The sequence below is a fragment of the Gopherus evgoodei genome, chromosome 6, assembly GCF_007399415.2.
Source record: "Gopherus evgoodei ecotype Sinaloan lineage chromosome 6, rGopEvg1_v1.p, whole genome shotgun sequence".
NCBI lineage: Eukaryota > Metazoa > Chordata > Testudines > Testudinidae > Gopherus > Gopherus evgoodei.
Genome location: NC_044327.1, coordinates 67,724,030 through 67,751,875, shown reverse-complemented (window position 1 = coordinate 67,751,875; position 27,846 = coordinate 67,724,030). Strand labels below are relative to the sequence as shown.

At 39.8% G+C, this 27,846-nt stretch overlaps 1 protein-coding gene across 7 annotated transcripts in view; it reads left to right on the top strand.

The window, feature by feature from the left end:
* Positions 1–27,846, top strand: part of FER (FER tyrosine kinase) — a 435,712-nt gene that overhangs the window by 269,051 nt on the left and 138,815 nt on the right. For all 7 annotated transcript variants that reach the window (XM_030565797.1, XM_030565791.1, XM_030565792.1 and 4 more), the window contains one exon: positions 1,386–1,480. In XM_030565797.1, the coding sequence (XP_030421657.1) occupies positions 1,386–1,480 (95 nt within the window). The remainder of the gene's footprint in view (positions 1–1,385; positions 1,481–27,846) is intronic.

The window sequence follows — 27,846 nt, the reverse complement described above, 5'->3', positions numbered from 1 at the left end:
GGCATGGCTGCAGCCTGCCAGCACTGGAGCTGCAGCTGCTTCGGAGGCTGGGAGGAGAGCAGGGTGGCCAGAAGTGGAGAGAGACTGGCCCCACCTCTTCCCTTCTGTCTCTGCTGGCTGTGCTGCCTCTTCTTGCTCCCTCTGTTGGGGACAGGGGCTGTGTCCCACGTCTCCCTCTCTATACATGTTCATAAGCAAACCCCCTTCTCTGGTGCTTCCCTTTTTTACTAACAAAATTCGGCTTATGAACGAGTATATACATTGGTGAAAAGAGTGGTAAGCCCAAGTATATGAGCTGATACATGAGAATACAAGTACATGGCCTTTAAATTCTCAGGGTAAGGGAGTGTACCACAATAATTTAAAATGTTTTAAGTTATCTTGCTGTCCTCACTCTAGAGTTTAACGTAGTTTCATTGTTAGATAAATAACTAAGTTTTACGAAGATAGAAACGTAGAAAACATTAGCTATATACAAATGACTTTTATTGGATATCTTAACTATATAATTCCTTGAAAATGGCTTTGATTTCATGCTAATAGCCTGGCTGGCTACCAAGGAATTTCTTCACTTGCTAAGCAGCCTCCAACTCAAGAAATGATTTTATATTGAAATGAAAATGAAATACATTATTCCTTACTGAGATGGCATTCAAGCATACTAACACTTTCCATTTTCTTTTACAAGAGGTGGTTCAAGTTAATAAGTAGTAGTTATCAAACTTTCAAAAGCTATGATGTCTCTCTAGAATTCTTACCAGCCCTCCTTTTCATTTATAAATCATGGCATATTCTTCTGTCTGTAAATATTCTCATCATAGCCTTACTTAAGCAGATGCAAGTTTTATTGTTTTAGCTTCCTAAATTGGAATAGGTATTCTTAATTTGTTGTTTTCAGTTTAAATTATTTTTACTGTATTTAATGCTCAGGAAAATGAGTTGGAGGCTGAGCTGTGGGTAGGCAAAGTGCAGACAGATGCTTTGCAAGGTTTTTGACTGAACTCTCCCAGCACTCCCCAGTTCTGATCTTTTAGTTAAATTCTGGGCCTTGTGAGGTATGATTGCCTTGTTTTGCAAATTATATAGTTCTTTTATGCTGCGGAGAAATGGTGGGATCACTATGAGAATACTTAAGTAGATCTTGACTTGTAAACTAGTCAATATATTCACAATTTTTTAATTTTCTCATCAGAGTGTATGATTGTAATTCCACAGAGTGGTACCATTGATGCATTGAAAGCAGCTTGTTTTTGGATAATATAACAAGGGATATTTTGCTTTAAAATAATGTTAGAGGTTTAAGATACTTTCCCCTGATATTTATTTTAATCAACTTGCATAATGAAATATACTAACATAATAAAACTTTTTTGCACCCTATGCAGAATACTCAAGCAATATGACCATCCCAATATTGTCAAGCTAATAGGAGTTTGCACTCAAAGGCAGCCTATTTATATAGTTATGGAACTTATTCCAGGTAAATTTCATTTTTTGCATTTTTATAATATGAAGCCCTGAGTTTATTATGTCTTAATTGCCTCGATTAGCATTATCATGATCTATACCAACAGATCTACTCTTTTATAAACTTTTCAGATATCTTGGTTTATGCTAGCCATGATGCTGTGCAGGTCTGCTGTGAGTTTGTCTATAACCAACTCAAATATCACAAGTTGTTAGAAATGTTTACCATTTCTAACAGCTTGTAATGTAATGTACCAAATGTAATGTTTACCATTACACAATAGTCTTAGTTTTCCTCACTCCAGTGTAGAACAAAATACCCGTTTGTTTCATGAGCTGCCTATGTAATTGATGTCTTTGCTATTGATGAGTTAACTGAGTTTAAATTTAGATGTTCAACTTCTGTAACATCTTTGGTTGCAGATAAGTAATGATCTATAATATACCCTATCCACTGAAGTTTTTTCTGTGTTTTATGTATATCTCTTCCATTAAAAAGTATGAAAATAAGTTATTTAGGAAAATTTTATTGTTTCTTTTTCTGATAGCCTTGTACGACTTTGAGACTGCTGTGTTTGTATTTTGCCAGCCGGTGGAGACAGTTTCCAACTGTTAGGATAATAGCAGCTGCTAGGCACTTTATTCCCACTTTGAATCTATCTGTAGCAAGAAAAGCTATGTTCTTGGTAACCTCTGATGTTCCTTACTATGCAGCACAGTTAATACAGGTGATGAGTTTTAAAAAAAATGTCTTCACAATCATATTCTGGGATGTAACAAGAACCATTCCATTCACAAAGAAATAGGCTACATTTTCACTGAAGGTTGGGTGTAGTTTATTGTTTATAATACTTAGTATTAACAGAAGTACAGATGCAAGAGTGAAATCTTAGTCCCATTATGATTTACTGTCTTTCTCAATGAGATTATGCTGTATATGTGACTGACTTTTATAGCTTATGAAAATGGGAGACTAATAGTATTGTCTTGAGCCAGGCTTATTCTGGGCATGTTTTGTGAAGGCTTCCACAAACATCTCTGCCAATGTTCTTATATCCTGGCATTAGACACTCTTGCCATTTTGGTACAGGATTCACAGGGCCTAGGACAAGATGAAAAAACAGGCCGTTGGTAGAGTGGTCTGTGAGGAATCAATGAATGGAATTTTAAATCTTTTACCCATCCCTGTGACCATTTCTACCTTGATACCCACATAAAAGTTTATTTTTTTTCCCCCTCCTGGCTTCAGATATGCAAGAAACTTCCTAACTCTGATCCTGGTGTGCTTTGTTGTGCTCTTGGTATTCTGTCTAGTTTCCATGCTTGCATGCCTCAGTAGCCTTTTTAGTATTTGTACAGTCCTTCACACCTAGTGAGAGTTAAAAATGGCAGGCACACCAGGAGCAGGACCAACCCAACTAGAGAAATTAGGAATTCTGGTGCTGGTGAATGGGGCAGACAGAGGAATGTCTAGGTATTAACTTTATATTAGAGGAGTGATGGATGTGTGCAAAATATTACTACTGTTTTCACCTCCCTGGTGGCAAATTTGGATGAGACTGCCTAAAATAAGTTTCACTTGTGATCAGACCTAGAACTTGAACTTTGATCTTAATAGGTGAAATACTAGTGCTTTCATTCACTGCACCACCTGCCCCAGCTTTCTCCGTGTGTGTTTGTTTATCTCACTTTATATTTTCTCTCTGCAAATAAAATAACAAATGGAGATACTAGAATGGCCAGGTGTCTGGCTATCGACCGGAAAGTCTGGTAAAAAAGGGGACCTGACAGTGTCCGGTTACTATGGGTCGGGGAGGCAGGGAGGTGCCTGGTCATTACCTGTGCCAGCCCCTCCTCAGCTGGAGCCACCTCCTACTGCGTTGTGCAGCAGCAGCTCCCATCCCCAAAGGCAAGTCCCTTCCGTGCAGAGGGGATGGAGGGGAGGGAAAAAGCAGAGAATGACAGGAGATGGCGGAGGGGGAGGGAAAAGCAGCAAATAGGGGACAGGGCCTTGGTGAGAAGGGAGAGGCAGAAACAGGGCCTCGGGAGGGGTGAGTCAGGGGTAGAACCTGGGGGAAGAGGCAGGCAGGAGCAGTTCCAGGACTCCTGCTGGAGTATCCGTTTTTTATATATTACAAAGTTGGCAATCCTAGCGAGTACACTTGAGGGTGTTTAAACTATATAATTCTGCAACTCAATTTAAAAAAAAAAGTTCAAAACAGAACATTTAATTGTATAAAATTGTATCACACTGTGAAATGCAGAACTGTAGAAGACTGTGGTTTATAAGGCTAAATTGTAGTCTCTCCAGGGAATGTAGTAGAAACAGTTAGCTACATACTGTGTTGGGATTTCACCTATTATGTTTGCTCATTTTTTTTGCATATAGTTTTCCCTTTGCTATAAAATGTTCTGATTCCTTATTTGTCAAGTATATTTTTGTTCCCTTGTATACCTCCTACGTGTGGGATATGTGCTGTTTATTCTCTTTTGAGATTGCCGTGATTTGGGTTTCAGTGCTTTATTTGTGGCTCTTTCTAGTTGACATTGCAGAGTCAGATCATTTTCATGAGAGTCCCTTATTTTGGAAGCTGGAAAAGGAAATGTATCTCAGGATAAAATAGCTCATGTTAGGAATCAAAAGAAGGGTGGCAGATTCACAGTTAAACAAGAATACAATCACTGCTGACCACAGGAAACAACTCAGATGTTGCTATACACATAGCCAAAGAATATAACATGTTTGAAACACAAACATCTTTCTTAAGTGAACACCTTTCTTACAGAGCAAAAGAAATGACATTCCTCCCACAGAAAAAGAGAAGAGCTGTTAGTCCTACAGGAAGAGGGGAGGAGTCAATAGAGGCAGCACCAAATATGAGCCCCAGGAGTGAATAGGAATCGAGAGGACTTGCAGCCAGTGGGTGCAGGGGATAGACCGGAGAATCACACTGTCACCAGGAAAAGGCAGGTCTACGTGATTGGGGACTCCTTACTGAGAAGAATAGACAGGGCTGTAACTAGAGCTGATCGGGAGAACAGAAGGGTGTGCTGTCTGCCGGGTGCTAAGATACGGGATGTGGACCTGAGGCTGAAAAGGATCCTAACTGGAGCGGGAAAGAATCCATTGATTGTCCTTCATGTGGGAACGAATGATACGGCTAGATTCTCGCTGGAAAGTATCAAGGGCTTAAACTGCAGCAAGGGAGATGTAGGTTGGACATTAGGAAAAAGTTCCTAACTGTCAGGGTAGTTAAACACTGGAATAGATTGCCTAGGGAAGTTGTGGAATCTCCATCTCTGGAGATATTTAAGAGTAGGTTAGATAAATGTCTATCAAGGATGGTCTAGACAGTATTAGGTCCTGCCATGAGGGCAGGGGACTGGACTCGATGACCTCTCGAGGTCCCTTCCAGTCCTAGAGTCTATGAGTCTATAAGGGAGACTATGCCAGACTGGGGAAGACGCTTAAGGAAATCGAGGCTCAAGTGATCTTCAGTGGGATTCTGCTGGTTCCTCGAGAAGGGCAACAAAGGTGTGACAAGATTATGGCGATCAACAGATGGCTCAGCCAGTGGTGCTATAAGGAGGGCTTTGGGATGTATGGCCACTGGGAAGCATTTATGGACAGAAGACTGTTCTCTCGGGATGGACTTCATCTGAGTAAGGAGGGAAATAGACTTCTAGGATGGAGGCTCGCCCAACTGATTGAGAGCTTTAAACTAGGAATTTGGGGGAGATGGTTGGGAGATGTCCAGGTGATCTCCATGCCAGAATTTAACCTTGAGAGGGAAGAAAACAAAGTAAGAAGGGATACAGCCGTGGACAGAAGAATTGACATAAGGAGGAAGGGTAGTATAGATAACAGTCTAACAGGTGATGCTGGTGGTAGAATGTCTGTGCCTAACAGGGTAAAGAATGTGAGTGAAGCCAAACGGCAAAAATTAAGATGTCTGTACACTAATGCGAGGAGCCTAGGGAACAAAATGGAGGAACTAGAGCTACTGGTGCAGGAAGTGAAACCAGATATTATAGGGATAACAGAAACATAGTGGAATAGTAGTCATGACTGGAGTACGGGTATTGAAGGCTATGTGCTGTTTAGGAAAGAGAAATAAAGGCAAAGATGGTGGAGTAGCATTGTATATCAATGAGGAGGTTAACTGTAAAGAAATAAGAAGTGATGGAATGGATAAGACAGAGTCTGTCTGGGTAAAAATCACACTGGGAAAGAAAGCTACTAGAGCCTCTCCTGAGATAGTGCTTGGGGTGTGCTACAGACCGCCGGGATCTGATTTGGATATGGATAGAGACCTCTTTAATGTTTTTAATGAAGTAAACACTAATGGGAATTGTGTGATCATGGGAGACTTTAACTTCCCAGATACAGACTGGAGGACAAGTGCTAGTAAGAACAATAGGGCTCAGATTTTTCTGGATGTGATAGCTGATGGATTTCTTCACCAAGTAGTTGAAGAACCAACAAGAGGGGATGCCATTTTAGATTTGGTGAGTAGTGAGGACCTCATAGAAGAAATGGTTGTAGGGGACAACCTTGGTTCGAGTGATCATGAGCTAATTCAGTTCAAACTAGATGGAAGGATAAACAAAAATAGATGTGGGACTAGGCTTTTTGATTTCAAAAGGGCTAACTTTAAAGAATTAAGGAGATTAGTTAGGGAAGTGAATTGGACTGAAGAATTTATGGATCTAAATGCGGAGGAGGTCTGGAATTACTTTAAGTCGCAGCTGCAGAAACTATCAGAAGCCTGCATCCCAAGAAAGGGTAAAAAACCCATAGGCAGGAGTTGTAGACCAAGCTGGATGAGCAAGCATCTCAGAGAGGTGATTAAGAAAAAGCAGAAAGCCTACAAGGAATGGAAGAAGGGTGGGATTAGCAAGGAAAGCTACCTTAGTGAGGTCAGAACATGTAGGGATAAAGTGAGAAAGGCTAAAAGCCGTGTAGAGTTGGACCTTGCAAAAAGAATTAAAACCAATAGTAAAAGGTTCTATAGCCATATAAATAAGAAGAAAACAAAAGAAAGAAGAAGTGGGACCAGCTAAACACTGAGGATGGAATGGAGGTTAAGGATAACCTAGGCATGGCCCAATATCTAAATAAATACTTTGCCTCAGTCTTTAATGAGGCTAATGAGGAGCTTAGGGATAATGGAAGGATGACAAATGGGAATGAGGATATGGAGGTGTCATAGTATAATTCCCAAATCTGGACCTTAGTGTCCAGGATATGGGTACTAGCATAAAGTCCTCTAAGCTTAATTACCAGCTTAGATTCTGTAGCGCTACCACCAATCAGGGATTTCTAGGGCCTGATACCCTCTGGTCCCCCCAAAACCTTCCCAGGGGACCCAAGACCAAGATTCCTTGAGTCTCACAACAAAGGGAAATAACCATTCCCTCCCACCTATTTACCTCCTCCCGATCTTTCCAGCCTGGGTACACTAGGAGATACTGTGATTCAATTCCTTGAAACACAACACAGAGAGATCAAGTTTCTGTCTCCCCCCTCACCCAGAGGCAATACAGATTCAAGCTTCGTGAATCTACACACAAAGAGGAAATTTATCCTTCCCTTCTCCCCACCAATTCCCTGGTATATACAGACTCAATTTCTTTGAGCTTAATTAGGAGAGAAAAATCAACAGGTCTTAAAAGCAAAACTTTAAAAAAAAAAAAAGAAAGAAAAAAGTACAAGGTTTGTCTCTGCACTTTAGATGGTAAACGGTTACAGGGTCTTTCAACTTATAAACAATAGAAAGAAACTTTCTCCAGCAGAAACACAATTTAAGCTACTTCCAGCAAGTAAACATATGCAAATAGAAAAAAAAAATTAAAAGACTATGACCGCCTTTTCTTACTTACAATTCTGAATAGATAAGAGACTGTAGCAGGGAGATTGGCAGAAACCTGGTTGCACCTTTAGCCCCGTCCAGGACCCAGAGAGAACAAAGCCAAACCCAAAACCCACAAACAAAGGCTTCCCTCCACCCGAGATTTGAAAGTATCTTGTCTTCTGATTGGTCCTCTGGTCAGGTGTTTGCAGGTCACTGTTTGTTAACCCTTTATAGGTGAAAGAGATATTAACCCTTAACTATCTGTTTATGACAGGAGGTAGATATTACCACATCTGAGGTAGAAGCCAAACTTGAACAGTTTAATGGGACAAAATCGAAGGGCCCAGATAATCTTCATCCAAGAATATTAAAGGAACTGGCACATGAAATTGCAAGCCCATTAGCAAGAATTTTTAATGAATCTGTAAACTCAGGGGTTGTACCGTAGGACTGGAGAATGGCTAACATAGTTCCTATCTTTAAGAAAGAGAAAAAAAGTGATCCGAGTAACTATAGGCCTGTTAGTTTGACATCTGTAGTATGTAAGGTCTTGGAAAAAATTTTGAAGGAGAAAGTAGCTAAGGCCATTGAGGTCAATGGTAATTGGGACAAATTACAACATGGTTTTACTAATGGTAGATCATGCCAAACCAACCTGATCTCCTTTTTTGAGAAGGTGACAGATTATTTACACAAAGGAAATGCAATAAATCTAATTTACCTCGATTTCAGTAAGGCATTTGACACTGTTCCACATGGGGAATTATTAGTTAATTTGGAAACGATGGGGATCAATATGAAAATTTAAAAGTGGATAAGGAACTGGTTAAAGAGGAGACTCCAGTGGGTTGTACTGAAGGGTGAACTGTCAGGCTGGAAGGAGGTTACTAGTGGAGTTCCTCAAGGATCAGTTTTGGGGCCAATCTTATTTAACCTTTTTATTACTGACCTTGGCACAAAAAGCAGGAATGTTCTAATAAAGTTTGCGGATGACGCAAAGCTGGGAGGTATTGCTAACACAGAGAAGGATCAGGATATCATACAGGAAGATCTGGATGACCTTGTAAACTGGAGTAATAATAATAGGATGAAATTTAATAGTGAAAAGTGCAAGGTCATGCATTTAGGGATTAATAATAAGAATTTTAGTTATAAATTGGGGACACATCAGTTGGAAGCAACAGAGGAGGAGAAGGACCTTGGAGTATTGGTTGATCACAGGATGACTATGAGCCGCCACTGTGATATGGCTGTTAAAAAAGCTAATGCAGTTTTAGGATGCATCAGGCAAGGTATTTTCAGCAAAGATAAGGAGGTGTTAGTACCGTTATTTAAGGCACTGGTGAGACCTCATCTGGAATACTGTGTGCAGTTCTGGTCTCCCATGTTTAAGAAGGATGAATTCAAACTGGAACAGGTTCAGAGACGGGCTACTAGGGTGATCCGAGGAATGGAAAACCTGTCTTATGAAAGGAGACTGAAAGAGCTTGACTTGTTTAGCCTAACCGAAAGAAGGTTGAGGGGAGATATGCTTGCTCTTTATAAATATATCAGAGGGATTAATGTTAGGGAGGGAGAGGAATTATTTAAGCTTAGTACCAATGTAGGCACAAGAACAAATGGGTATAAACTGGACACTAGGAAGTTTAGACTTGAAATTAGACGAAGGTTTCTAACCATTAGAGGAGTGAAGTTCTGGAACAGCCTTCCAAGGAGAGTAGTGGGGGCAAAAGACATATCTGGCTTTAAGACTAAGCTTGATAAGTTTATGGAAGGGATGGTATGATGGGATAGCTTAATTTTAGCAATTGATCTTTGATTATCAGCAGGTAAGTATGCCCAGTGGTCGGTGATGGGATGTTAGATGGGATGGGATCTGAGTTACTGCAGAGAATACTTTCCTGAGTGCTGGGTGGTGAATCTTGCCCACATGCTCAGGGTTTAGCTGATCACCATATTTGGGGTCGGGAAGGAATTTTCCTCTGGGGCAGATTGGCAGAGGCCCTGGAGGTTTTTCGCCTTCCTCTGCAGCATGGGGCGTGGGTCACTTGCTGGTGGATTCTCTGCAGCTTGAGGTCTTCAAACCACAATTTGAAGACTTCAATAACTCAGACATAGGCTAGGGGTTTGTTATAGAAGTGAATGGGCAGGATTCTGTGGCCTCCTTTGTGCAGGAGGTCTGACTAGATGATCATATTGGTCCCTTCTGACCCTAAAGTGTATGAGTCTATGAGACAAACACTGTGATAAGAAAATTCAAAAAAGCCTATGTATGAATGATATATTCCACAGAATAAATAAATAAAAGAACCTACTGTAGAAATACAGCCAGGAGAGAGAGAGTGTGAAGGTCACAAAAAGAGCCATGCATGGTAATGAGAGCAAACCGTCACCTAATTGCAACACATTTTCTTCTGCCAATGCAACCAGCCATCTCAACCTAGCAGTCTTCAACCCACAACATAAACCTATAATAGCTTATTAAAGTGACTTTAGTAATTTATTCCTGGCTATTAAATTACATAAAAGTGAAGGTCTTTGAACTGAAAGCCAAATGTAGGGATTTTTTCCACAAAATATATAATTTCTGTTTGCTAAGGGACCCAGGACCGAAAAACAAACAATTATGTAATTGCGCTGTCTTGTGCGCTCTCTCTCTCAGACCCGTCTCTGTTAGCTACGTTAGACAAATCCCCTGCCCTGGGGCTTGAAAGTCTCACAGGTGCAGGTTTCTCTCCCCTTTCTCCCAGTGGTAGAACAGATGACTTCTGGGAGGGGAATACACTGGGCTCTCTGTCAGCTCTTCAGTAGCACTGGGATAGAGTGGGGAGCTCAAGATCAGTAAATGGTCCTCTGATCTCCCTGTAATCTCTTCCCCCTACTCCTTCCGTCTTTATGTTCTACAGGGTTTTTCATTTTTATATCCTACTTTTCCAATTGCTGAAATGTACTATGGCCACTAGTGCTCCTTTTCAGTTCCTCATTATTCATTTATTATTTGTATTTCTAATTCTGTTCCTTCCATTGCAAGGATAGGCGGGAAATGTTCCTTCCCATACTTACCAAACTGCCCTGGCTTATTGGGACTAGAGGGGGTGGCAGATGGTGTGTTCCTCCCCAAAACTGCCACGTTTTACCATTATTATTTCCAGGGAGAGGAGGCATGATGCTTCCCTGGTTTCTGAGGATTAGTGCTCTTTGAAATAACTGCTGCTCCTTCTGCTCCCTGCTTTCTCCTGAGAAGTTGATTGGGGATTTCTACCTGAAAACGACAGAGAGTGGAGAGGGGCAACTAGTGGGGGGGGGGGGGGAATAAGGGGTGGTTAAATATTGAAAATAAGACTAAATTGGGCTATTTGTTCACCCTGTACTACATTTTTTATGATCAAAGCATTTGTGAGCAGAACTGAGTTAAGTAGTTCTGTTCTCTGGAATGAAAACAGTGAGAGTGAGAGAGAGAAATAAAAAGATATGTATACAGAAGACCTTACACCATGAAAAGCAGATTTGACATGAGGAATCAAAACATCCAGAGGCTATAAAGTGCTGCAAAGACCAGAAAAAATGTTAACAGGAAAAACATTTGAAAATAACACTATATGTAAATATCCTCTGCCCTTCTGCATTTTTTATCTTTTACTTTTGCAGTTGTTTGAAATCTTGGCAATTGCAAGAGAAACATCTTTTAACTTTTTATGTTATGTTTACAAATTGATTTAGATAGCTGTGGGATAACTCATTGCAAGATCCTCGTGTACTTACAGTAGCATCTGTCTTTTGTATTTACCTAGATGATTTAAAGCATATTTTCTAGTATCCAGATTGTAATTAATTAGAAATGGGATCATTTTAGTCAAACATGTCAAAATTTTAAAATAATTACACCCTTTCATCATGTGTTTGCAAAACACAGCTTTCTATCTTAATATAAAAAGGCTAATATTATAATCACTTTCTAAGAAGTGTTGTGTTCTGTTTCTTTCCAGTCAAACCACTGGCCTTTTCCATAATTAAGCAGTAGCAGTAATTAGGTCTTTGGATAAAAAGACGGGGATTTTGCCAAATGGTTCACATTTCACATACTAGCCATGCCACAGATACTGTGGATAAATGACTCAATAAAATAACGTTGGTATTATTATTAAAAAGGAATCTCCGGGGTATCTTGTAGAAAGTATACTTTTCTGGCTGTGTGTAACATAATTAGTAATTTATTTGTATTTTATTACAAAATAATTTAGATTTACTATTATTTACCCATTAATAAATCAGTATTACTTCTAAATCAAGATCAACTCTATAGCCTTCAGATTTATTGAAGAGGCTATCTAGTTATATTTGTAAAAGAGATCTGAATGTGTAGTCCATTCAAAAATTTAAAATGAGAATAAAAAAATATCTAGGATGTCTTTTAAAAACTCAGCAATTTGTCCCCTTGAAATACATTGCTAAGATAACCATTCAAGTCCTTTTTCTAAAATCTGTTGACCATATGTATTTTTTGTTGGAGATAAGTGACTGGAATTTTATGGAAAATGGAAATACTCTAATTTAAGGTATTTGTTCTTGCTAATTCACTTCTGTGAAAGAAAGATTTAGTGAAGGAGAAGGTTTAAAATGTTTTGTGGCTGAATTATGCTAATTGCTAACAGCCTTGAAAATATTGTTAAAAAGATTTAATTTTATCCTGTCTTGCTCAGATAATATGAACTCATTGAAATCATAAATGTGCAGTTAGAACAGGATAAATGGTACAAGAAAATAATTTGAGAGAAAACGTCCCACAAATTCTTGCAAAGACTCAGCTTTATGGGCTCTAAATCAACATATCCTGACTCTTATGTAATAATAATTATGGCAGAGAAAGTTTTTTGCATGTGATTTGTTTAAGAAGATAAGATGCAGAATTGAGAGTAAAAATACAAAACAATTTGGAAAAGGATTGTATATCAGGATTTCTCAAACTCTCTTGCATTTTGAACCTCTGGTTAAAATGAAGATATTCTCATGGACCATTTTCCTTTCCTACCTGCTAGTCCCAACTCCCTATTTCTCCTTTAACAATATAGGTTTTGGTTACTTATAAATATATAAAGAACATAAGAACAGCCATCTCGGGTCAGACGAATGGTCCATCTAGCCCAGTATCCTATATTCCGATAGTGGCCAGTGCCAGGGTGCTTCAGAGGAAATGAACAGAACAGGGCAGTTATCAAGTGATTCCATCCCCCTGTCGTCCACACTCAGCTTCTGGCTGTCAGAGGCTAGTGACACCTGGAGCATGGGGTTGCATCCCTCACCATCTTGGCTAATAACCACTGATGGACCTATCCTCAATGAACTCATCTAGTTATTTTTTGAACCCAGCTATAGTTTTGACCTTCACAACATCCCCTGGCAATGAGTTCCATCAGTGACTGTTCATTGTGTGAAGAAGTACTTGGTTTTGTTTGTTTTAAACCTGCTGCCTCTTAATTTCATTGGGCGATCCCTGATTCCTGTTATGTGAAGGAGTGAATAACATTTCTTAATAACTTCCTCAACACTATTCGTGATTTTATAGACATCTATCATATTCTCCCCCTTACTTGTCTCTTTTCCAAGCTGAAAAGTCTGTCTTTTTAATCTGTCCTCATATGGAAGCTGTTTCATACCCTTAATCTTTTTTGTTTCCCTTCTCAGTACCTCTTCCAATTCTAATATATCTTTATTGAGGTGCTGCAACCAGAACTGCACACAGGATTCAAAGTGTGCACATACCATGGATTTATATAGTAGCATTATGATATTTTCTGCCTTCTTATCTAACCCTTTCCTAATAGTTCCTACATTTGGTTAGTTTTTAACTGCTGCTGCACATTGATCAGATGTTTTCAGAGAACTATCCACAATGAGTCCAAGATCTTTCTTGAGTGGTAACAGCTAATTTAGATCCCATCATTTTGTATGTATAGTTGAGATTATATTTTCCAATGTGCATTACTTTGCATTTGTCAGCATTGAATTTTATCTGCCGTTTTGTTGCTCAGTCATGCAGTTGCTTGGGGTCACTTTGTAACACTTCACAGTCTGCTTTGGACTAAACGATTTTGTGTAATTTTGTATCATCTTCAAATATTGCCACCTCTCTGTTTACCCCATTTTCCAGATCATTTATGAATATGTTGAACAGCAGTGATCCCATTACAGATCCCTGGGGGACACCAATATTTACCTTTCTCTGTTGTGAAAACTGACCGTTTATTCTACCCTTTCTTTCCTGTGATGATCTACCCGTAACCATTTACTTTGCTTAAGAGCCTTTGGTGAGGGACCTTGTGAAAGGCTTTCTGAAAGTCCAGGTACTCTCTAACCGCCAGATCAGCCTGGAACACATTTGGTCACTCCCTCAAAGAAGTCTAATAGATTGCTTAGGCTTACCCAGGCTGTAATTGCCAGGATTGCCTGGAGCCTTTTTTAAAAACTGTTGTCACATTAGCTATCCTCCAGTCATCTGGTACGGAAGCTGATTTAAGTGATAAGTTGCATCTCACTGTTAGTAGTTTTGCGGTAGCATATTTGAGTTCCTTCAGAACTCTTGGGTTAATACCATCTGGTCCTGGTGACTTATTACTGTTTAATTTATCAGTTTGTTCCAAAATCTATTCTATTGGCTCTTCAGTCTAGGACAGTTCCTCACATTTGGCATCTGAAATGAATGGCTCAACAATCTCCCTCACTTCCTCTGCAGTGAAGAAGATGCAAGAATGCATCTGATGCAAATAACTCATTTAGCTTCACTGTAATGCCCTTATCTTCCCTGAGTGCTCCTTTAGCACCTCGATCATGCAGTGACCCCGCTGACTGATTGTTTGCAGGCTTCCTGCTTCTGATGTACTTAAAAAAAAATAATTGCTAGTTGGTCTTCACATTTTTTCTTGACCTGTCTAATTATACTTTTACATTTGACTTACCAGAGTTTATGCTCCTTTGTATTTTCCTCTACTTTTAAAGAATGTTTAAAGAAAAAAATAGAGTACATTTGCCATAATCTTATAGGTACCATAGGTGTTTTATGTCCCTCTCATCCCCCTCTCCATTTTATATATGTGCTATTATTCTCTCTTTCTGATACACAACTTCACATATATTTCCCTTCTCCTATACATTTGCCCCCGTTCCTATGTCCCAGCTTCAGACATCACCTACACTCCCCACACTGTCCCTTCCCCACCTTGGCCTAGAGAGAGAGAGAGTAGACCAGGCCTCAGATTTCCCCGCACTTAGCTCTAAGGCTATTGAGCAAGCAGCAGGAAATCTAAAGAAAAGGAAACATCTTGAGTTCCTGTCCCCTTTCCCAAGTTCTCTCTCCAGCTGGCCACTAACTAGCTAAAGCACTGAGCTAGCACTGCTGTTCTAAAGAGGACCCCAGTCCCACTAAGCAAGCTTAGTTTCATGGTAGGATATTCCCACCTTTGTGGAGAATTGTAATTGCATGAGGAAGTGTAAAGCTCCATGACTGCACAGCAAATTCAAAACCCTGCATAGCAAGAGAGGGATAGAAGGAAAAACAAACAAAAAATTAAAAAAGAAAAGAAGGGAGGATTAGGAGGGAAAGGAAAGGAACAATAACATGACATTAGTTTGAGTATAAAATCTGGTACTTTGTTTCTTCTCTCGCTCTTGTTGTTGTTGTTACATTACAAAAGAATGGAAATGAAAGCTTTGTAAACTTTTAATTAGAAATCCTTTGGGTGAAATGTATTTTCAAGCATACATTTTTTCTTTAGTATATAGATCTAGACTGTAGTGACTAGCTTTAACCTGACCATGCAGAGGACTCAGGACAAATTGTGACACTTAGCCTTGTCCACACAACAAAATTACATTAGTATAACTATGTGGCTCAAGGGTGTGGAAAATAAATACCCCTGAGCAATGTAGTTATACTGACTGAACTCCCGATGTAGACAGCGCTATGTCAACAGGAGAGCTTCTCCCATTGACATAGCTACCATTTCTCAGGGAGGTGGAGTACCTAAGCCAACAGTAGAAGCTCTCTCTGGCACAGGTAGCGTCCTCACTAAGCATAACAATGGTTCCGCTGCAGCATTGTGAGTGTAGACAAGACCTGGGTCCAATTGCCTTCTGATGCTTTTTCTGGGACAATGCTGCTGTAATGTGACTGCTTACTCAGGGATAAGTGCAAAAGCAGAGTATAGCCTTTCTTTTTGTTGTTGTTAAATGTGCTAGTTTCTTGTAATTCTTTTTATGAATTTCATGAATTTCAAACTAATTTATTGACCTGGTTGTTTTTGGTGTTAATGTGTAGATTATTAACCACCATATTCATGCCAATGAACTTTTTCATTACTGTATTATATCAAAGCTTATATTTCTGGTTTCATCCATCAAAATGTTGTTGAACAGGATGGTGTAATGGGATAGCCTAATTTTGGCAATTAATTCGTCTTTGACTACTACCAGTAAATATGCCCAATGGCTTGTGATGGCATGTTAGATGGGGTGGGATCTGAGTTACTACAGATAATTCTTTCCTGAGTGCTGGCTGGTGAGTCTTGCTCACATGCTCAGGGTTTAGCTGATTGCCATATTTGGGGTTGGGAAGGAACTTTCCTCCAGGGAAGATTGGCAGAAGCCCTGTGAGCACGGGTCACTTGCTGGAAAATTCTCTGCACCTTGAAGTCTTTAAACCATGATTTGAGGACTTCAGTGGCTCAGACACAAGTTTGATACAGGAGTGGGTGGGTGAGATTCTGTGGCCTGCATTGTGCAGGAGGTCAGAATAGATGATCATAATGGTCCCTTCTGACCTTAAGGTCTATGATTCTATGATTTGGGAGCAATGGATGTTTTAAGGTAATACTTTGTAATGCAGCAGACTGTTACATGTGATTTCTCTAATGTTTCATTTGGTGCCTAATATCCGAAAACAAATGAGGATGGAATAGTTTAAGATTACCACTTACCAAGACAATGAAAGCATATTAATCATTTGAAAGTAGAGTTGCTTCCATTAATTTGTACATTACAAAAGGTTATTACCTGTTTGCATATTGCACAGACATTGTACTGGCTTTTTTCTTATTGTCTTCTGAATAGACCCTTACATTCCAATAGTGCTTATTCTTCTCTAGAGGCTTAAGTAAAAGGCTTAACTAACAAAGCATTAATCCTGAAAAGCATTATTAGACGTAAAGCAGAATTTATTACAACCATTACAGAATCATTCCTGTATCTTCCATAGTTTAAAAAGAGATGAAATAAGAATTTGCTCCTCTCATGAATGAATGAGTACTTTATATGAATCCTAAACAAAGCAATCTTCATCTTTGTATGGCTGATGTAAATGTAGAGCAACAAATGTCATGTTACAGGTAGATGATTAAGCCACATAATTGCATCAGGAGTAGCCAAGCATATTGCTGTGATACCTCCTTCATATTTGTGAAACGGGCATTGAGTTGTTATATGTTTTATGGTCTGTTCTGGGTGACTAGAACAGTCACACACAGGAGAGTCTTTAATTCTCCATTTGTGCAGCAAGTATCCACATCTTCCATGGTCTGCGCAGATATGGTTTAGGGTTGCCCATAAGCTTCATGGGAGATCGAAGCCAGAAATCTTCTGCGTCAGGTCTTTCACGAGGTTTCACTTCTTGTGAACTCCATTTGGCTTTCCAAGCTTCCTCAGGGTTGAAGTTGCATTGTTGAAGGCTGAATGTGTGGGCTGTGAGCCACTACAGGGTTTGCATTCCTAGGCCACTGGTTTATTTTTCAGGTTTGTTTAACCAGCCTAGTAGTGCACCAGCTTAAAGTAATGCACATAATAATGTAGCTTACGGCTAACAGAATAGGACAAACGATTTGGGGCACTAAACATTGTTTATTTTGAAACAGAGATGACTTTTTTGTATCACTGTACAATGAGAAGTTTCTAATCATAGAGAACTATTTGTGTGTGTCCTTTCCATAGCTAAAACTGTTCCTGGTCTTGCTTTCATGTTAATTGGTCTAGGGTACAGCCAATAACCCTCTGCCAGAGAATCCTTGGATTTTGCCAAGGACTCTTGTCATAGGCACTCAGATACTATGGTAATGGGGGCTATAAAAGTAACCTAGAAAGGTAGATGATGGAAATGGACACATTAAAACAGGTAGTGGATAGACTTGACAAAGACCACCTTTCAGTTTTTACTATAAAGGTGTTTTTCCTTTGGAAACTAGCATTTTTACCTTAGCAGTGAAAGTTGGAGAAAGTTCCCTTGGCCTTTGTTTCAGAGCAGGTACTTCAAGTTTCATCTTAGATGTAGGGAAAAAGTTAACATACAGGGAATGATGATCTTCCTGCTTCTGAAAAACAAAAAGAGATACAAATTAAGGCCAAAACTTTGAAAATGAGACTTCTAAGTATATATTTAGGCCCCTAAATGTTTCCTAATTTCCAAAGGTGCTGCGTAATTGCTTCTGTGGAATGTATGAGTACTCAGCATCTATGGAAATCAGGATGATTTTATTTAGGTACTTAAGTATAGATTTAGGACCTTACTTTAGACACCTAGGGTTGAAAAGCTCTTGTGTAAGTGACCAACCATATCCTGTACTGCCCTGTCCTATTATCATCAGGATGAAAATAGGACCTAAGAAGTTTTAAGAATCTCAATAATGAGTTATGTTAAAATCAGAGAAACAGAACAGAAATGTGCAGAAGAAGATCTAGTGAGTCCATGGATAAAATATTTGCAGTAATGTAGACCTAGCACTGCTTTTGCATGTCACAGTAAAGTCTCGATCTTCTGTGCCCAAAGCCATGCCCTACAGTTATTCAATATCGAAGAAAGATGTGAACTTTTCTTACTTTGTGTTTCCTTAAACTGTGTTTAACTGTTTTTAATCTTCAATTATTTTGTTTAAATTCCTGAGGTATGTTGGGACTAAAGCATGATCGTATGCTGAACTAAAGCAAAAGTTAGTCAAACTTCATGAAAGCAGCATTAACCTGGGAATAGAGATATACTTGTGTATATTTTCAGCACAGTGAACATCTGGTTCTTGCAGGGAGAACATCTACCTTCCCTCTCCTCCCCCATGGAAATTATTTTTGGGAATACTTCCAGAGGGTTCTATACAGACATTTTCTTTCTTGAGGTTTTCTTAGGGAATAGATGTTTGTGCCCACCCTTTCCTTTGAAATGAATGATACACTTACTGTGAGAATCCTTTGTCTCTTCCCATACTTCTTAACCAATTTTATATATTTGCTAGATATCACCATTTATGTACTGTTTTTCTTATAAATCATTCAAATATTTCGGAAGTTTGCTGTATGAAAACTGTAAATACATTTACTTGTGACTACTTGGTAAAGAGATAACATTGATGGAATGAAAATCATATAATGGAAGAAATGATGTTCCTTCCCAAAGGAAACAAATACACACCTTAAAAAAAACTGTGCCTTCTACAAAGTGTGAAATAAGAAAGTCTTCTTTACCCTACCAAACAGAATAAAGAAACAAAGCTTTTAACAGCCTCTCAGTTTTGTAGTAAAAAATAAGATTTATTGTTTCATGGTATAAGTACCTATGAAGAAAAACTACTTTAAATTTAATCAGCTAACATAACTGGAAGACCATATGAAGTATTTTAAATATATTTTTAACAAGGGGAGAAGGCAGCACTATTGTCAGCTGTATGATGGTTTGTCCTCTAGTGCAGCACACTTTGGTTGGAATTCTAGGGAAATTGCAGTCGCTTAAATTCTTCTGATAAAAACTTCTAAAATAACATAGCTTGTTTAAATATGTTTTGTCAGTTGTTTTGTGGAAGTGCTGAAATCTCTGTTCTTACTGCTCATTGAGAGGGAGGATCGTAGGCTTATAGGACTGGAAGGGACTTCGAGAGGTCATCTAGTCCAGTCCCTTGCACTCATGGCAGGACTAAGTATTATCTAGACCATCCCTGACAGGTGTTTGTGTAACCTGCTCTTAAAAATCTCCAATGATGGAGATTCTACAACCTCCTTAGGCAATTTATTCCAGTGCTTAACCACCCTGACCATTAGGAAGTTTTTCCTAATGTCCAACCTAAACCTCCCTTCTTACAATTAAAGCCCATTCCTTCTTGTCCTATCCTCAGAGGTTAAAAAGAACAGTTTTTCTCCCTTCTCCTTGTAACAACCTTTTATGTACTTGAAAACTATCATCTCCTCTCAGTCTTCTCTTCTCCAGTTTTTTCAATTTTCCCTCCTCGGTGATATTTTCTAGACCTTTAATCATTTTTGTCGCTCTTCTCTGGATTCTCCAATTTGTTCACATTTCCTGAAATGCAGTGCTCACACTACTCCAGTTGAGGCCTAATCAGTGCAGAGTAGAGTGGAGGAATTACTTTTCATGTCTTGCTTACAACACTCCTGCTCATACATCCTAGAATGATGTTCACTTTTTTTGCAACAGTGTTACACTGTTGACTCATATTTAGCTTGTGGTCCACTATGACCCCCAGATCCATTTCCGCAGTACTCCTTCCTAGGCAGTCATTTCCCATCTTGTATGTGTGCAACTGATTGTTCCTTCCTAAGTGGAGTACTTTGCATTTGTCCTTATTAAATTTCATCGTGTTTACTTTAGACTATTTCTCCAGTTTGTCCAGATCATTTTGAATTTTAATCCTATCCTCCAAAGCATTTGCAACCCCCCCAAGCTTGGTAACATCTGCAAACTTTATAAGTGTACTCTGTATGCCATTATCTAAATCATTGATGAATATATTGGACAGAACAGAACTGATAAATACTCTCCGGGAGTGGTTTTCCAATCAGTTATGCACCCACCTTATAGAAGCTCCATCTAGGTTGCATTTCCCTAGTTTGTTTATGAGAAGGTCATGCGAGGCAGTATCAAAAGCTTTACTAAAGTCAAGATAAACCACGTCAAACGCTTCCCTTTATCCACAAGGCTTGTTACCCTGTCAAAGAAAGCTATCAGATTGTTTTGACACAATTTGTTCTTGACCAATCCATGAGGTAATATCTTTTATTGGACCAACTTTTGTTGGTAGAAGGGGCAAGCTTTTGAGCTTCACAGAATTCTTCCTTTGTCCTGGGGAAAGTAACAAGAGTGTGTGAGCTAAATATATGGTGTGGCAGATAGTTAAGCATAAGAGTCCTCATTCTCAAAGGAAATCTGCACAATAACTTCAAAAGATGAGCCTGGGAACTTTAATTCATAACTCTGCTGGACACTAAAAATGATATACTTAATACAGACACTGTTTTTTGGGATCATTAAAACAATTTTCAACACACCTGCCGGCCTGCTAACTCCTATTGCCCAGTTCATTTTAAGTGGTTTCTTACAGCGTGTCTGAAGCCCTTCTATTAACAATCTGTCCCACCTTGTATTTAGTTCAGACACTTGGGTTACTTTCTCCAGACCTGAGAAAGAGCTCTCTCAAGATTGAAAGCTTGTCCCTTCCACCAACAGAAGTGGTCCAATAAAATATAACTTCACCTACCTTGTCTCTTATATCTTGGGACCAACATAGCTACTACACTACCAACAGCAAGGGAAGAGATCAGATTTTACCCATCACTGTTCTTTTTTTTATTTTTTTTTAATTTTTATTTATTTATTTATTTAAAAGACCTCAACTGCGGATATAAAGAGACTATAAGGGTTTATTTAAAAAATTAGGAATCTAAGGCACATCATCAGAATTTTTAAAGGCTGTGTTCTAGGGCTAGTGTAAAAACTCAAGACTTGTGTTTCTTTAAACAGTAGCTATTGGCATCTACATTTCTAGCTCCACCTCTCTGGTGATATGCCCCCTTTTAAAAATCCTAATGATCAATCATTCTGGAATAGCCATAAGGAAAATCAGAAACCAAGTAGAATATAGTTTTTCAGTTAGTGTAGATTTCTCAAATTTCCACACTGTTCACAACTTCAAGACCAGAAGCCTCCCAATTTGACAGAACTTGTCAGCATTATCAATCTCTGGTATTCGCACAAGATGACCTTAGATTATTTTCTCAAACAAGTAACCAACCCTGTACAGTATACTCCTGATTATCTGAATAGTATGGAGGACATGGATTTTATTTGGATTATCAGGAGTTCAGATAATTGAGAAGGCAGGAGCCATTTAGCAGCAGGGTAGGCTCCACCCAGCTGGGACTGCAGCCACACTAGGACTGCAGCATTCCCCCTTGCGCCTGCAGTGGGCTGTGATACCGGCTCTGTGGCAGTGGAAGAAATCTTCTGCAGCTCTGCTGCCATGGCTCCACATGTTTTGGTGACAGCTGGGCTACAGGGGGATCGCTGCACGGCCAGGAGCCATTCAACAGCAGGGTGGCCTCCCCAGCAGCCAGGGGCGGCTGCGCCTCCTTCTTGCAGTCCTAGCAAGGGGTCTCTGCTTTATTGTCCAAACCATCGTAGTATCCGTATGCTTTCCTTATCCCCCAGTGTGAAATACATGATGTACGTGCTGCAAAGGACATGTATCTCATGCTAGGCAACAAGGAAATGATTTGGAGAATAGGGTTTCAGATTATTTGGAGTATACTGTATATCAGAATATTTACAGGAAGTTGTTTTCCACCTGATGGACTGAGCAGTGTCTGATAAGCAGTTAGCTAGCCTTTGGTATCAAGAAAATCTTGACTGATTCTTTTTCTGACATTTTCTAATCCAGAAAAACATCTTGGATGCTATGAGGCCAAAGAAGATGTTACAATAAAATTTTTATACAGCACCATTCATTTAGGATATCACAAATTGTTTTACACAGTCAATTGTATCCTCAGGAGAAAAATAAACTCATGTGAGTTATAAACAGGAAAAGTAAATTCCTGTGAGATTTCCTGATAGATATCCCAGGTCAAAGAGAAATCCTCAGTTGTGTTGAGAAGAAGCCTGAGAAGACCTAAGTAGATGTTTGCAAGAGGAGGCTATATACTTAGAGATGTGCTGTGGAGTGAGGCCATGAAAAATGTAGGCAAACATATGGCATTTTGAATTAGGACTTCAGTGGGACTGTGCCCATGCTGAATGCTGTTTTGAGTTTAATGAAAAGATGTTTAGGACTCCAACAGACTTCTGTCAAACGTTTAGGGTATGTCTGACAGCAGACTCAGGCTCATGGGACTCAAGCTGCAGGGTTGTAAAATTGTGATGTTGACCCTGGGGCTCAAACTGGATCTGGGGATCTGGAAACCTCCCCATTCCCTGTGCAGGGTCTGAATGTGTATGCCACAGTATTACAGTCCTATTTTACAGCCCGATAGCCTGAACCCTGCAAGCCCAAGTCAGCTGACACAGGCCAGTTGCAAGTGTTCAGTTGCAGTGGAGGCAGACCCGTATTGTTCATAATATGTTTAACAAAAAGGCATCTGAAAAATACTTATAATATTGCTTTCTGTATCCTTACTACACCAGTATCTCAGAAGTAGGTATAAATAGAAATGTCTGTGTGATAGGTCATATTGATTCAGTAACAGCTGAATTTTCAAATACATGCTATGCTCACCTTTCCAAAGAACACAGCTGCATTGCTTGCTGAATATATAATTGAAAACAGAAGAAAAGATTGCAGGGGATAGGTACAATTATTTTATAGCTTATCCGGTATTCGGTTTCACCAGATATGGAAAGATGTGCTGATTGTCTTCACTTGCCAGCCTGGAAGGAACATTGCTTTAGATTGGCACATTTACACTTACACTTAGATTCACACTAGCACATTGCTTTAGATTCTCTCTTTCAGATGCTGCAGCATTCAGATCTGCCACAGATCACAAGCTTCTGCATTCATTGGTCTTGGTTCACTGGCATACACTGGACTGGTGACAATGTTGCATCAAACATAGGACTATTCTTAAGCATAGACGCAGGTTAGAGTGGTTAGGTGAGTGGTACATATTGTGTAATACTGCATGTCACTAGTACTGTGTCATAGAAGTGCCATATGTTCTGTGAAAAGAGTGGATTTCATAGACCTGATGCAAGCGTGAGGCGTGGGTAGGTCTCAGTGTATAATACAATTATACTGCTATATAAATAGCCATATAACTTAATTTTCTGCTAAGAAGCCATATAAGTCCACAGCAGTGTTTATTTTATTCCCGTTTTCCACCTTTACTTGTCCATTCACTGTTCTGTTTTCTTTGCATTTCTTTTCTGCCGTGGGTTTCCTGCGCGTCATCTTAAGCTATTGCCTTTAAAAGTACAGCAGGGGAGGCAGTGGTAGGGAGTTCCTTTTGAGATTCAGAACAGCAAACGACAGGAACAGGAATGAGTGCAACCTGCTGAGTCTGGCCTTCCTTCACAAATAGTTGGTAAAAATGGCTAAGGTAGCTGCCATTTGAAGTGCCTGAGCAGTGCAGGAGTGGAGCTCATGTAGCAGAGGAAGGAGACCACCATCTGGGGTTCCTAGACTCATTAGGAGTGAAGTCCTGCAACAGACCTTAAGCCTTATTTTCCTAGGTAGTAAACATTTTGGGCTGGAACTGTTTGTTCATATATTTTGGTAGAGCATCTAGCACAATCAGGTCCCATCCTACTGTTTTCTGTTTTATATATTAATTGAAGTGCTGTACAGAGAAACCGCAGTATGGTGTAAACATAAGAATTGGAGAAATAACATGTAAAAAGAAAAATTAAATTACTTTTAAAAAGACTCACTAGTATAACTGTTCTTTAGAAGAGAATGCCCCTAAGTAGACGCTCTGTTGGGAAAGGCCCAGAGTCCAGCTAGATGCTGCACAAGTTACCAATAATAATAAATCAAATTTAGCATTGGTAGCTGCTGCCCAGAATAACTAGTGGGACTACAGTTAGCAGTTTTTCATGGGAGAATCATGCTTTCTAAGTGACAGACTGGGACATGGGGATCAGCGAGGGTTACAAGGAAGTATTATGTTGTGGGATAAGGGAGGTTGGTGCAGAAGTGGGAAGAAAGTGGGGCAGATTCCCTTTCCCACCTCCTTCTTTCAGAATGAAGAACTGGGACATTTTAGAGTAGAAAGCAGGGAGGGAAATAACAATATTCCTCTGACACCTCTTGACTTTTCTAGTCCCAGCCTTTGACCCTCTAGTCCACACTATCCTCTTATGGTCTCCTCCATACACACACCATCAATTCATCCAAACTGTCATGACTAGTTGACTTCATTTCCTCCTGCCCTCAACTCTGCGAAAACAATCTGTCCTCCCACCCAACCCTCACCTGCTCAAGAACACACTACACATGAATGCATTCTGACATACATGCCTAACTCCCGAGACTGAGAAACGTTTTCTTACAGCCGAACTTTTCCACAGCTCAAAACCACCAGCTAAGCTCTGAACGTCTTTTCACCCAGCACCCCATTGAACAAGATAAATCCACACACACACAACCTTCCAGGCTCAGAACTCTTCCCTTCTACCTACAATCCACCGCCACAAGATGCAAGAGACCCCTTCACTCTCACCTCCTATAGCTCTGACACACCCCAGTCCTGTGTAGAAACCCCTTTTATAATTTTTTAAACATGGAGAAATAGAACAAAATATGCAACTACAGTAGATAACTCACGCAAATTATATTAATGTGTTCTGTTTTACTGTTGCATTTCTACTTGTGGCATACCGCAAAGCAGGAGCAGAGGTAGCAAGGAACATGTGCATCTGATCTGAAATCTCTTTACAGAAGCCTTTTCCATGCCTTCACATGCTGTTGCTTGTAGCCCGTGTAGTGCATGTGATCCAGGGGATGGAGGCAGCAGGGAGCATGTGCAGACAGACCTATTCCCTTTCTTTAGAGAGCAGAACTGAAAAAGCTTCTCAGAAACCTCTATTCTCTGCCATCTGTCACCTCACCATGCTGCCTGAAGTCCGTATTCTGCAGGCCATGAGTACTGCAACGTTCAATACTGGAAGGCAGCTCCAATCCCACCAAGAGTCTCCTGTGTCAGCAGGTGGTGCTGTACTTCACAGTACATCAGTAACACTAAACAGTCAGCACTGTTAGCCCCTAAAGACCAGCTGCACCTGGAAAGTAGAATGTAAGAGACATTCTGGAACAGAAACATTAAGATATGTATGTATGAAGGGCCGTATCGTCAGATGTGCTAGAGCAGAATTGAGGTGGAATGTAATTAGCACATGGGCAGACCCACAGACATAGAAGTTAGTGATATATTTTTTTCTCACCGAGACAAATGTAGGCATACTGGATTCAGGTGCTCTTCTGTCAAGCTATAGAAGACAATCTCATTTACTTATTTTGTGTGAGAGGAAAAAATTTGGGGGAGGTCAGACTACTGCCATTATGAGCACAGTTAAGATCTCAGTTAGTCAGAGTGATAGCATATTTAACAGTTTGGAACAAAGACAACCATTTACCCAGGAGGAAGTAGGTTTGAAGGTACAAGATAGGTGGAGTGAACTGAGGTCTTATAGAACAAGTCAACAGAGACGAGCAATTGAGGGTCTCCCGCCTAGAAGTGATGCCAGAACCTGAATCTAGTTCAGAGTAGGATCTTTGGATGCCATAGTTTGCTAGAGAAACAAAATACAGACACACTGACATTTGCAGGCAAAGGGAATGGTTTTACTACTTATGTATATTGTATTTTTCCTGAAGAATGTACCTACATTTTTCATGCAGTGGAAAATATCAGATTAGGTGTTGGAAATTTCACCCAAGTGTTTTTGTGATGTGTGCTTCTGTGATCATAAACCACTTAAAAACAACATTTTTCATATTCACACCAAGCTAGAAGTTATTCACCTGAAAAACTAAACTGACATCAAAATAAGACAAAAGACACAAAGTAACCTTACTGTTTCCCCAGTTAAGTATAACTAAATTTCAATAAATCATTCAGGGACTACATAGCAGCAATTCATATTCCTATCTGAAGACAAATGTGTAATCCTTGTGAGTGAGATATTCTGTGTATTGTACGAAAGGAAAGTAATGGTCAGGAAGTATACAAGAACAGGACTCCAGATCATTTGCTCAGACAGTTTTCTTTGTTCCATACACAAGGTTATATGGGCTATCTAGGTGCAAGAATATGCTCTATATGACAGAATCATTTGCCAGGACATCGTACACACATTCACCCATCACTCATGATGAAATGTGGAACTCCTTGATGCGATGAAGAATCTGAAGTAACAGAAGGGATTTACTTTAGAGGAAAATATGAAGTTCAGCTGAATTACACATTGTACAGATGTCTAATTCTGATGAAGACTTGTTTTGAGTACATACATACAGTCAGGGAGCTGTGCAGTCTTTTGCAATCACCACTTTATGCAAGGTCATGCTGGGTATGTTGTAAAACTGAGAAACCCTGTTTTCTTCTACAAGTATTGCCTGTGCAGATCCAAACCTAAGTAAGATTTCAAACTTCAGTACCTTCTAGAAAACTTTGTCTGTTGAGGCCGCCTGAATATTCCCTCATGACACTGCATGTTCAGATCTAAGGCTGTAGAATAAGCTATCGCCTCACCATCAGTTCCTTCCAGCTGCCAGAATGTCTGGACAAAAGCAACTTCCTTCCATCTGCTTTTCTGTTGTCTGAAGTTTTCTTGTAGTTAAACGCTTTCATTGTTTCTTGGATTACATTTAAAGATGTTAAAAGAATGTTAAGATTGTTAAGTCAAACATTGAGAGCATAGGTAATACTAGAATTAAAGTTGTCTGCACAAACTCAATTCATCCCACTTGTGTGTATGCATTATGATACTGTCTTTAATTACATGAGCACATTTTTATACAGGACCCCTTCCTCATTCAGTGAATAAATAGTTATTCAATATTTGTTTTATACTTTTTTATGTACAGCTTACATACCCTGCAATGAATACAGTATTATTAATTTCCTCATGGGCATTTCTATGGTACTCTCACCATAGTATCGAGTGCTTAACAAACATTAATGAATTTGTCTTCACAACATCCTTGTAAGATGAGGTGGTGGTATTATCCCCAATTTATATCTGGTGAAGTGAAGCGCAGAGAGATTAAGGTATAAATTGTCGAGTTTCTGGTGGGAACTGGTACCAGGAGTAGGCTGTTGTCCTCCATGTGCATTAGTCACTAGGGGGGGGAGGAGGCACTTTGCCAATGGACAGCTAACAGCAGAGGAATGTACAGACTCAGGACTTCTGGATTCTATTACAGTTTCTGTAGGGGAATGTGCTTTAGCGGTTATAGACCATTCTGCTTCTGTCCTTGTGTGTCAGGAACTATGGGCTTGAGTTCCCCCAGCTGGTGCCTGGGACTAGCTGGCTCAGTCTTCAGGCTAGTTAATGAGCCCTGCTGGGTCATGGCAGAATCTCCTGACTGGCTGGCTTGCCCAGTTGGCTGCAAGACACTGACAGGTCTGCATTTATGGTTAGCAGTGGCGGCAGATCACTGGCTGCTAAAAGCTTATGCCCGCATCTGCCATCTCCAGGTTTGCTCCAGTCCTGTTCTGGCTTTGTTCCTGTCCTGCTCCAGTCTCTTCCAGCTCTGCTCCCTTGGCCAGC